The sequence below is a fragment of the Brassica oleracea genome, unplaced genomic scaffold (assembly GCF_000695525.1).
Source record: "Brassica oleracea var. oleracea cultivar TO1000 unplaced genomic scaffold, BOL UnpScaffold00926, whole genome shotgun sequence".
Lineage (NCBI taxonomy): Eukaryota > Viridiplantae > Streptophyta > Magnoliopsida > Brassicales > Brassicaceae > Brassica > Brassica oleracea.
The window spans coordinates 33,472-44,505 of record NW_013617524.1 but is presented as its reverse complement, the minus strand read 5'-3'; the positions used below and the strand labels follow the sequence as shown (position 1 = coordinate 44,505).

The 11,034-nt window shown below is 35.6% G+C and overlaps 3 protein-coding genes and 1 long non-coding RNA gene across 4 annotated transcripts; all 4 read left to right on the top strand.

Moving 5' to 3' along the window:
* The first annotated feature begins 2,243 nt into the window (after positions 1 to 2,243).
* On the top strand, positions 2,244 to 4,878 carry LOC106320445 (zinc finger CCCH domain-containing protein 24-like). The gene is made up of 8 exons (XM_013758810.1): positions 2,244 to 2,996; positions 3,094 to 3,157; positions 3,234 to 3,562; positions 3,638 to 4,062; positions 4,169 to 4,241; positions 4,326 to 4,458; positions 4,535 to 4,688; positions 4,774 to 4,878. The coding sequence occupies exons 3-8, from the start codon at positions 3,424 to 3,426 to the stop codon at positions 4,876 to 4,878; spliced, it is 1,029 nt and encodes a 342-aa protein (XP_013614264.1). The 5' UTR covers positions 2,244 to 2,996; positions 3,094 to 3,157; positions 3,234 to 3,423.
* Positions 2,292 to 3,120, top strand: LOC106320446. Its single transcript, XM_013758811.1, has 2 exons — positions 2,292 to 2,996; positions 3,094 to 3,120. The coding sequence occupies exons 1-2, from the start codon at positions 2,292 to 2,294 to the stop codon at positions 3,118 to 3,120; spliced, it is 732 nt and encodes a 243-aa protein (XP_013614265.1).
* A 983-nt stretch (positions 4,879 to 5,861) lies between the features above and the next one.
* Positions 5,862 to 6,885, top strand: LOC106320448. The gene is made up of 3 exons (XR_001265844.1): positions 5,862 to 5,950; positions 6,057 to 6,138; positions 6,675 to 6,885. It is a non-coding gene; the product is annotated as an uncharacterized LOC106320448 (long non-coding RNA).
* Positions 6,886 to 8,696: 1,811 nt separating this feature from the next.
* LOC106320447 (bromodomain-containing protein DDB_G0280777-like) lies at positions 8,697 to 9,276 on the top strand. The gene is made up of 2 exons (XM_013758812.1): positions 8,697 to 9,043; positions 9,126 to 9,276. The coding sequence occupies exons 1-2, from the start codon at positions 8,700 to 8,702 to the stop codon at positions 9,244 to 9,246; spliced, it is 465 nt and encodes a 154-aa protein (XP_013614266.1). The 5' UTR covers positions 8,697 to 8,699; the 3' UTR covers positions 9,247 to 9,276.
* Positions 9,277 to 11,034: the final 1,758 nt, after the last annotated feature.

Here is an 11,034-nt window from a genome sequence, read left to right as displayed (position 1 = left end):
AATTACTGCCTAAAACTGAAATGGTCCAACTGGTCAAGCCCAATTGGCTCTGGACAGACCATTTGACAGCTCTAGTCACATCCACTTATTTATGTGGTTTGTTTATATATTTTTTTGGTGTAAATTTTAAATTTTATACCAACTTTTCTTTTTGACAGAGACAGAAAAATAAAAACAAAACTACAATGTAATAAAGAAAAACTACAGCAAGAGACCATAACCAATCCAGAAGAAAAGATGCATTGTGCGTGGATGAAACAACCACTCTAAAAGGAAAGACAAGGATGCAGGTTTATGCCACAACTTGAACAAGTTACAGACCTCATCATAGTTGCCACGAGTAATAGCTGACTAAACCAGTCCTCAAAACCTCAATCCAGCAATACAGCTTCTCCGAGAGCAACCCCAACAAACCATGCAAACACAATCAAAATACGAGACCAGACCAAGAGTTCACTCACACGCCGTCGGCAAGGGAGAACCAAATGGACAGTCGGAGAGCCGCCTCCAACCGTCGATCTAGACCGCCACGAAAATAGAACAAGGATCATCTCCCACGGCTGTACCGAGAACTCAAGAACCAGAACTCGAAGGTAAAAATGGTTAGTGTAAATATGAAAAATGGTACTTTGAAAATTGTATTTTTGGCAATTTCCCAAACTTCAAACCCAACTTCAAAACTATTTGTATTTTATAATGTGGACCTTATATTTGTCATAACTAATTTGAATTCATAAAACTTTTATAAATAACTAGCATGTATATAAACAAATTACAATAATATTAATAAATAAAATATTCTATAAAAATTTAAATAAAAATAACTTAATTAATATTAAACTTCAAACAAAATACCATATTATTCCATAAAATGATTTTTATAATGCATATATGATATATTAGTGCATTTTAAAGTAAAAAATAGCTCTCCTCATTTTTACTTTGTAGATTTGCGAGCTAAAAATGGTTGAAATCGGGTGATATTGATACTTGTAAATACATAAGATCGGAACAAGAAAGTAAAAGAGAAACATAAAATATTGCTAAAAGACTAACTTTTTTTTGATGATATTAATACTCGTGAATATATTCGATATGAACAATAAAGAATTGTACGAAAAAGACATCAAAAACAACAAAAACAACCATCTTCAGTATAACAAAGAAATTTGGAAAATATTTAAAAATTTTGAAGGTTCCGGATCAAACTTACCTGACTATTAGTGTTGTTGTAATATTTAAATTTGTGTAATAGTTATGTCTTCGTGTAATTTAAAAAAAATATATTTTTTGTTAAGTTTCTTTCGTATATTATTGTTGTCTAAATCTAATTTTAAATATTTTAAATCTTATTTTAAAGTTATATTTAATTTATGTGTAAAATTTAAAGTCTGTAAACAAAAATTAAAATATATGAGATATAATTTTTTTTAAGGATTAAAAAAATAAACAAGAAAATATTTATGAATCATAAAGATGATGTGTGATTGTAGAGACCAAAATACAAATAAAAATATGAAACTTCAAATTTGAAGTTTTGAGCAGTAAAACTTCAAATATAGAGTTTCATTCTTCATTATATTTGAAGTTTCTTTTTGGAGAGAAAAAACTTTATATTTGAAGTTATAGAGTGATTTTAGAGATGTTGTAATAATAGAATACAAATAAAGAAAGTTAGTTTTCGTATTTGCTGTCCCGTTTTTAATTATTTCTCATATTATAGTAGCTCGATATGCAAATATATTAAATTCACAAATATCTTATTCAAATCCCAAAGTAAAACAAAAAAAGAAGGCGAGCGATCGTACAAGAGAGAAGCAAGAAAAGACATTATTCCTAAATCTTTATAACTGAAAGTTACAAAAAAAATTATGATTTATGAATACTCTCAGATATCATATCAATAACTATCACTGTATCACATTAGCTAAGATGATTTTTACTAGTTTTAATTTTGTTTAGAAATGTAACTAAATACTAATAATCAGGAAAAGAAACTTATCAGACGTTTTAACTTCGTCCAACTAAACCGATCCTGATAATATCTACGACTAAAAAAACGGTACCAAAGGCATCTAACTCTTCTTTTTTTTTAGGGTATGAAATGTTATCAAATCTGGAAAGAGTAGAGCCGCAGGGACCGAATAGCAATTATAGAACAGTTAATCGACGAAGGGACCCACAGGAAATTACTAAGAACTTGGAGCCAAAGAAACAGTGGCATAATCGTCATTTATCTTTTTCTCTCTCGGTTTTCGAATTTCGTCTCTCTCCTGCTTTCCTTCGAAAAGATGCCGTCTCGCCGCCGTGAAAGAGGAGGACGCCGATCTGACCAGTACTCTGGTCCCGTTGCGTGGCCGGCACAGCAAACCTCCGGCACTCGTGGCAGGAGAGGTCGTGGTAACGCCGGACGGGGAAACGCTCCAGTCACTTCCCGCGTCATTGGAGCCGCCGACGTTGCTTCTTCACCATCTTCGGTGACGTCACCCGAGGTTCGTCCTAGAAAGCGTTCCTACTTGGATGTTGCTTCTTCACCACCCTCTGGTCCTGTTGCGTGGCCGCCACTGCAATACTCCGGCGCTCCCGTCGTTTCAAGTTCTTCGTCGTCTTCAGCGACGTGTGAAAAACCCAAGGTCCCTGCGTCTGATTCGGGTGCGTCTCTTGGTCGAGAGTTAGCGGAGAATGTCCAAATCACTCCGGAGACGACGACGATCCAGCCAGGGTTTGAGATCGTAGAGATTGCAAGAGATGGAAATTGCCTTTTCAAGGCTCTCTCACATCAACTTGAGGCGCATCAGCGTGATTACGCAGAGATCCGCAGATCCATAGTGTACTACATGGGGGTAAATCCTTCAACATTCCAGGACTTTTTACGTGAAGGTTCTGGTTCACTTGACGATTACTGTGCAAGAATGGCAAATGATGGTATCTGGGGAGGGAATCAAGAGCTTTACGCAGCTGCAAATATATTTGACTGCAGAATTTTGCTGCACATGGTATTTTAAGTTTTTATAATAGACATCACATTAAAAAAAAATATATATATATATCACGTTTACACTTTCGTTATCATATAAAATTCCTTTGTTGCAGGTAAACTCTGATGGATTACCGAAATAAAGCCCGAGTCTGGAGAGTATAGAAGAACATTGAATCTGTGAGTGTGTATAATTGAAATTTTAATTAGTGAATGTCAATAATGAGATAACAATATAAATGTTTTATGTGTGAAGGTCATATGACCGACAGGCTTTTCACTACAACAGCCTTGTTAAGGCAAGCAAGAAGACTACTCTTCAGTTACAAAAAAAAGAGAAGACTACTCTTCAGCAAGCTGTGCAAGGTAAAAGTGCTGTGTACTGGGATTATGAGAACGTGCCAGTCCCATACGACTTCCCTGCGGGAAACGTTTACCAGCACATCATGAAGTGTTTGGAAGATGAAGGGTGGAATGTACCGGTTGAACAAATGACGATTGTTGTTGGGTACAAGTGTACACATGTACCACAAGAGTTACAGGACAACAAGAATGTCATTGTCCACAGAGCCCATGACTTTGATAGTAAGCAGTGTTTTTGTGTGTAGTTTCATCTAAGTTTGATAAGATATCACTAATTTAATTTATATTTATCTACAGGACCACACAAAAAAATTGAGCCGACAAAAGGAAACCAAGCCGCCGATGATGAAATGCACACTCTGATAGGAAATTTGCGGGAGACGGCCACAGAGCCTCATAACATTTTGATCTTGACGGGCGATGGGGATTTCAACGAAGATATCCAAAACCTGGAAGGAGACGGCCATAATGTAATGGTTGTCCATTCCAGAGAGTCAATTTCAGAACGCTTTAGAGAAGATCGGCAAATAAGAACCTTTTTAGGTCTTGAAAGAGAAGCAGATAAGACAGCAAAACAGAGAAGACGTGAGTGGCTCAATGAAAAAAAGGCGGCTCGTAAATACAAAAGTGCCCGCGAAGCTTTGAGTCCCTTGGCAGACCTGTCTTACGCCGACCAGCTTGAACAGAAGAAGGCTTCTATCATGCAAAAGTTGGAAAAACTGGTCAGGAACTTTCTCATGCTCTCTCTTTCATATTTTTGAGATTGCTTTTAGTAGTCTCACTCAACTTCAACGGAGTGAATTTTTTGATAATGTATTTCATTCGCAGACTGGAAATGAGCGTAAAGCTTGTCCAAATGGAAAATCACTTCCAGAATTGGTCCTTCAGTCTAGAGAAATAGGTAAGAACACTATACAAAGTCCAATGCTTTTGATCTCTATTTTGACTGGATTAGTCTTTTGATTCGTACTCTAAACCATTTCAGGTGGCCTTTCATGTAAGCTCGAAGGAATTATAGAATCACCGCTTACGAATGGTTACAGGAACAAGTGCGAGTTCTCAACTGGATATTCCGGTGAGTGGAAGTTAACTGTTGGAGTCGTGCTCGGAACTGATAGGTATATACTTTTTTCTCTGAGACTTGTGTTTACTTTTTCAATAGTCATGGGAAGAACTAATGCAAAATCTTTCCAGTGCGGGTGTGACAGTAGTGGAGGAAGCTGTTAACTGTCCCAGTATCTCTAAACTTGCTTGCCAATACGCTTCCATCTTTCGGAGTTTCTTAGAAAAATCAAGGCTCTCTGTTTGGAATATGTCTAAAAGCTGTGGGTTCTGGCGACAGTTGACGGTATGTGTATTGCAGGATACGCTGTTGTGTTAGCATGACTTACCTAATTTAATATTTCTTTTCACCTGGCTCATATATATCTTAGGTTCGAGAAGGAAGCAAACCCGGCGTGTTCTCAAATGATGAAGATGCCGATTCAAGAATTGCAGAGGTTATGCTTATGGTTCAGGTTTGTATCCCAATTCATTAACCTGGACAGATATATATCATTTTCATGCATATATATGTTGGGTTAGCAAAGATCAATAGAATACGATTAACATATATATATATCATTTTCATGCATATATATGTTGGGTTAGCAAAGATCAATAGAATACGATTAACATATATATATATCATTTTCATGCATATATATGTTGGGTTAGCAAAGATCAATAGAATACGATTAACATATATATATATCATTTTCATGCATATATATGTTGGGTTAGCAAAGATCAATAGAATACGATTAACATATATATATATCATTTTCATGCATATATATGTTGGGTTAGCAAAGATCAATAGAATACGATTAACATATATATATATCATTTTCATGCATATATATGTTGGGTTAGCAAAGATCAATAGAATAATACATTTCGTGGGAGAAACTAATCAAGTAAACGTATATGAGTCTGACTTATCTAAAAAGTTTAATTATGTTTAGGAGATTCTACAAAACGGCTTTGCATTTGCATGTAGATTATTCGTTGTAATATTTTTCAAGTGAAGTTGTTGCTAGACAAACACATATAAAAGATAACAAGGTAAGTGAAGTTGTTGCTGAAAAATATTTTTTGGAAGCCTTTGGTGACATGCGAATTTGTTAACGTAATACTAACACTGCCTATTAAATAAAGTTATTAGTTGAGTGGTAATTTCAAAGGAGAAAGGTAAATCGTAGTGAGAAGAGGTATCTTGCTTGCGAAGTGGGTGAACTAAGGCCAACATTATCGGCGTCCCAACATGCCGTCCTTAGGCGAAACGGTTCGAAAAATAAATCAAAAATAAGAGAATAGAAGAGAGACGTGGGTTAATTAAGAAGTGTCCAACCTCGTCCTTAAGGAGCACGTGGCACAGTTTGATTGAAGCACGTGGCACGGTTTGATTGGAAACCCGAAAGGGGTAGAGGAAACACGAAGGTCAGTTTCGAATAATCTTGGTCTCGACTCCTTTCTCTCTATTTCGACGCGACGACGGCGATTTTCGACGCGACGACACCAATCAGTCGTTTAATCGAAGACTTCTCCGCCAAATCGAATATAGACGAGGTATGTGCTCTTCTCTGTACTCTGTTTTGCGATTTAAAAGTCGATCTATATGTGGGTTTGATTGGTATCTGTTGTGACGATTTCTTTGCGTGCATCGTGTTTGTAGGGGAAAGACGAGTTTCGGTGTGGAAATCATTCTCGGTGTCTCCCTATTCTCTCTCTCTCGACGGCGATCCAATCGAAACCAGGTTTGTGTTTCTTCTATCTCCGTCTCGGTTTGATTTTTTTTTTTTTTTGGTGCGATATAGAGCTGAGTATTTGATGAGTTGATCTATCTCCGTCTGGGTTTGATTTTTTTTTTTTGTTGTGATGATGCTTCCTGATTGTGATGGTTTGTAATTGTGATGGTGTGTAATTTTTTTTCTCATTGTATGGTTGGTTTTAATGCTAAATTTCTCATATGTGAATTCTTTTGATTGAGTAAACAAAATTGTTTATGCGTTTATGCTAATTGTTCATAATTCTCTCATAGTTTTGATTGACTAAATCTGTTCATATACATGTGAAATGCAAAAGAGCTTGTTATACTTGCGTAAAAGTAAACTGATATTTAATAACTTGTTACTAGCTTTGTGGTTCGATGAGTTGCTTGTCAGATTTTATGGTTCGGTCATTACTGAAAGCAGTTTATGGTTCGGTCGTTACTTCTTATTAGAGTGTTTGGTTGTAACTCATTACTTCTTCTTAGCGTTAATGGTCTTGTCTACTTATTACTTCTCTGTAGTTTATGTGTTGCATGTAGCATACTCCATAATATGATTGTCGAAGATGAACGAAATTCATACACTCAGCATAACGCTTCAGAATTTCAACAAGGAGAAGATGGGGATCCTACATTTGTAGTCAGAAGAACTACAAATCTCGGTAATACAATGGGTCGTCGAGCAGAAGTTCGGGATAGACAAGACCATCAACAATTAAAAAAAGATTTGATTGAAAATATATGGACTAAATTTGGACATCTCTCAAATAACTACAATGTGTAAGTTTCTATGAATTCAATAAAATGTTGTTTATTTTTTTTTTTATCATTTTTGTAATTTTTTTTTTCACCTTTGTAATTTTCTCATGTTTTCAAGTTTAATGTTATATGTTTTATTTTAAATTTATCTTTTATATGTCATTACTAATTAAAATAAATAATTAATTTGCTAAGATACACCATAAAATCCTACCAATAATCATATTATTTTGGATTGTCCCTAACTTTAGTTCTTAACATCAAAATAAGATTAAATAAGGACCTAAAAATTAGGGACACCAATAATGTTGCCCTCAACCCCTTAACTAATTAGCCTCTCCAAATCTAATTTCATTATCTCCATCTTTCTTTATTGGGCCCCCAAGTCCAAATCAGAATGGCCACCAAACTCACCAGTTAGTTTGTATCGGAGAAGTCAGTCTAACCGGTTTTCGTTCTCACTTACACACGGGTCATAAACACACTGTTCCAATCTGAAGTTCAGTTAGGTTGAAGTTGAAAATTCTGGTGTGCTTTTTAAAAAATAGAACTAATTAATGGTAATCAAATCAAAAGTAAAAACCAAGTGACGTGTGTTAATTGTAACTTTCTCAAATAAGAAAGAAATACGTGTATAACATAAGCTTATATTTTGTATCCTGAATAAAGAGGCAGTCACTTAATCCAACAACGGATTAGAGATTTGTATTTAGTAACATGTCATATACAAAATATAACCAAACCGTGGGAGATGAACAGATGCGGCGAGTTCTGGTTCTTGAGTTCTCGGTACAGCCGTGGGAGATGACATGTCTACATGAACAAATAGTTATCGTCATCAACTGAATGTAAGTATTATAATTTGTTGGATATTTTTTCTCATATCATCATATTAATTTTTTAACATTAGTATCATCTAACCAAATCAATACCATAGAAGACTACATATTTATGCTAGGACAACATAAATTTAATTTTCGCTTAGTAGGATCATCAGGCGCCTGTAGCTCAGCGGAGCGTCTGTTTCCTAAGCAGAAGGCCGAAGGTTCGACTCTTTCCTCGCGCGTTACTACTTTTTGCTTCTGTTTTTAAACGCTTACTATTTTTTGCTTCTGTTTTTAAAAACATCACTATTCTACTTTTGTTTGTATGTGGCACTTGATGGGCCAAAGCGTAAGCCCATTTATTAGTAAACAAAACAGAGCTTTAATCGAAACTAGATTAGATTCCGACCCGTCTTTTGAGAGCAGATACATTTTTTGTTTTACATTTTTTTTAAAAAAATTCATTTTTACAATTCTTTTAGTTATATTTGTGTTTTTTATATAATATTTATTTTAAATAATTAATAATTTTTTTAATAATTGTATTAAAAAGTTAGACCACACTTATATCAATAGGTCATATTACTGTTTTAATATAATAGATATTTAAAATATATTTGGTTATTTTTTAAGTAGGTCAAGTGGGGGAAAATTATTGGACCAAATCGTTTATCAATTGGTCATGATCCTGATTTAATAGAATAGATCCATTAAACAGACAAAAAAATCTATCATTGCTCAGCGACGGAGGTTCCGGTTGATGTCTTCTCTCAGTTGGTCAGCCGACATATCTGTAAACTAGGTCGTATTTTGAAGGTTCTTACTGATAGTTACAAAAAGGAGTGCTCAGCGACACAGCTGATTAAGATGTTCCTAAGTACTACGGGATACAAGTGAGTTTCTTTAAGTGGGTTTGCTTCATACAAGTGCTTTAGATGTTTCCTATCATTGCTAGCAGCGGCAAATGCATCCACAGATGCAGCAAATGGTTAATCCCCAATCTTTACAGCAGCAGCAGCTTCTAGAGAGAATGCGTAAACGTCAAGTTACATCACCGCGACCTAATATGGATATGGAAAAAGATCGGCCGCTGGTTCAGGTAAAGCTTGAGAATCCTTCTGAAATGGGAGTAGATGGAAATGCCTTCAACCCTATGAACCCGAGACACCAGCAACAGATTCATCAGCAGTTCAGGCAGCAGCAGCAGCAGATTGCTGCACTGTCGAATATGCAACAGCAACAGCAACAACCGGGCTATAACCAATTCAGGCAATTGGCTTCAATGCAAATTCCACAAATGCAAACACCGTAAGTAGCGTTAAAAAAACTCAAAAAGTCACATGGTTCCTATATTTGGTTTTGAGAGTTTTGTCCACATTCTATTTTGCAGTACAACAGGAACGGTCAGGGCTCAACCCGTTAAGGTTGAAGGATTCGAACAACTAATGGGAGGCGACTCTTCTCTTAAACATGAGACGGAGGATAAGCTGAGATCTCCTCCTACCAAATAGCATTTGATATCCTGACCAATGTCGCTTATTTGTGTTGTACGTATATACAAATCCCTCCTAGGCTTTTAGCATTTTGGGTTAAATGTATTTATCTGATAATATCTGAAGAACGTTAACGTATTGTTATAAAGACATGTGCAAAGTGGTTTAAAGGGAAGTTTACTCAAATATACAATATTTTAGCCATACAGATCTTTTTTTTATTACTGGCATTTTTTAAATACCAAGCGTGCCTTTTTTTACGTTATGAGAAAAAAAAGATTTACAGGAATGCCATTATTTTTCGCTGCCACATAAGCAAAAACCCGGCGCCACATAGGAATTATGTTTCGTATTTTCATTAAGCCAGCCGTAATTCGCTACATACGTCGTTACTGCTGATTTATATCTACATGTCGGCTGAATAAACAAACGCGGCTGAGTTAAGAGGAAAAGGCGGACTTAAGAACATAAGTCAGCCGGACGGTATGGCTGAATTACAAAAATATGGCTGATTTATGAGATAAAGGCTGACTTACAAACAAAGGTTACGGCTGACTTATACATCGGCGGTTTGTTTTCTGGAAAATTTGGCTGAGTTGTAACTAAGAGACGACTGAGTTATGTTTCCCCGGCTGAGTTAATGAATATCGACTGGCTGAGTTATATAATTTACGGCTGACTAATGTGATGTTGTTACGGCTGAGTTTATGATTAGTTGGCCGTAATAGGATGGATTAACAATAAACTCAGCTCGTTTACGGCTTACTTATTAGCGGAAGATTAATTACTAGAATATCATTAGTTTGACGGCTGATCAATGTGACGATACGGCTGATTTATCATTTTTCATCCTAATTACGGCTGATTAAGGATCAAAAGATTAATTACTGGTTCGGCTGACTTACATTGTAAATGAGAGCTGATTTAGGGATGCTGAGTTATATATTTGTTTGTCGGCTGATTAACCGATTTTCCATGTCATCCGCCATGTCATCAACTCAGATTTGCCATGTCATTGCTAACGAACTACTTTACAACTACGTTTGTCTGTCTGTTCATATTTTTTCTTCATCTTCTTTTTATATCTATATATCTATCTTCTTCATCTTATTCTTCATCTTTCTCCGAGATCTTATGGATCCGGTAATTATTGTTTATGGTAACTCGATTAAGAAAAACAGATATGTATTCAACGCCGACAGTAGAGACTGTAGAGTTCTGCATTTAAATGAGAAAACAAAACATGAAGAATTTGCAAAGTCTGTACTCGATGATTACAGATTGAATGAATTGAGAACAACATATTGAATTCGCAACAACATATATGTATTCAACGAACGATACTCCACCAGTTTACGGAGAACAAGGATGACGAAATGAATCGGAATGACAGAGCAAGAGAGACGATGAAAAGAATTGGGTTTTAATGTTTTGTATTACGGCTGGGTTTTGGGTTTTAATGTCTAGCATTACGACTGAGTTATATAAACATGTTACGATTATATTGGGTTTTCTTGATTTGTATAACGGCTGAGGTATGGATTTTAATGTTTTCGTATTGCGACTGAGTTATCGTTAATTTCTGCCTTATTTAACTTTTTAAACTCCTCGTGATTATCGTCTCCATGTTATAAATGGCCTCGATATTAGTTCTGAGCAATCAAATCAAGAAAGACGAAACGTTCCATTATTATAAGGCGTTTAATATTATAAAAAAAGATTACCGTGAATATTAAATCAGGTTTAAAATACTAAAGTATCGTCTCGATGTTATAAAAGCCTCGATATTAGTTCTGAGCCGTATTT

Excerpts from the sequence above, each read along its gene's own strand:
- LOC106320446 (XM_013758811.1), top strand. The coding sequence starts at position 2,292 with ATGCCGTCTCGCCGCCGTGAAAGAGGAGGACGCCGATCTGACCAGTAC. Across the intron at positions 2,997-3,093 it reads GCAGAATTTTGCTGCACATG|GTAAACTCTGATGGATTACC; the intron begins GTATTTTAAGTT and ends CCTTTGTTGCAG.
- LOC106320445 (XM_013758810.1), top strand. The coding sequence starts at position 3,424 with ATGAAGTGTTTGGAAGATGAAGGGTGGAATGTACCGGTTGAACAAATG. Across the intron at positions 3,563-3,637 it reads CAGAGCCCATGACTTTGATA|GACCACACAAAAAAATTGAG; the intron begins GTAAGCAGTGTT and ends ATTTATCTACAG. Across the intron at positions 4,063-4,168 it reads TGCAAAAGTTGGAAAAACTG|ACTGGAAATGAGCGTAAAGC; the intron begins GTCAGGAACTTT and ends TTTCATTCGCAG.
- LOC106320447 (XM_013758812.1), top strand. The coding sequence starts at position 8,700 with ATGCATCCACAGATGCAGCAAATGGTTAATCCCCAATCTTTACAGCAG. Across the intron at positions 9,044-9,125 it reads ATTCCACAAATGCAAACACC|TACAACAGGAACGGTCAGGG; the intron begins GTAAGTAGCGTT and ends TCTATTTTGCAG.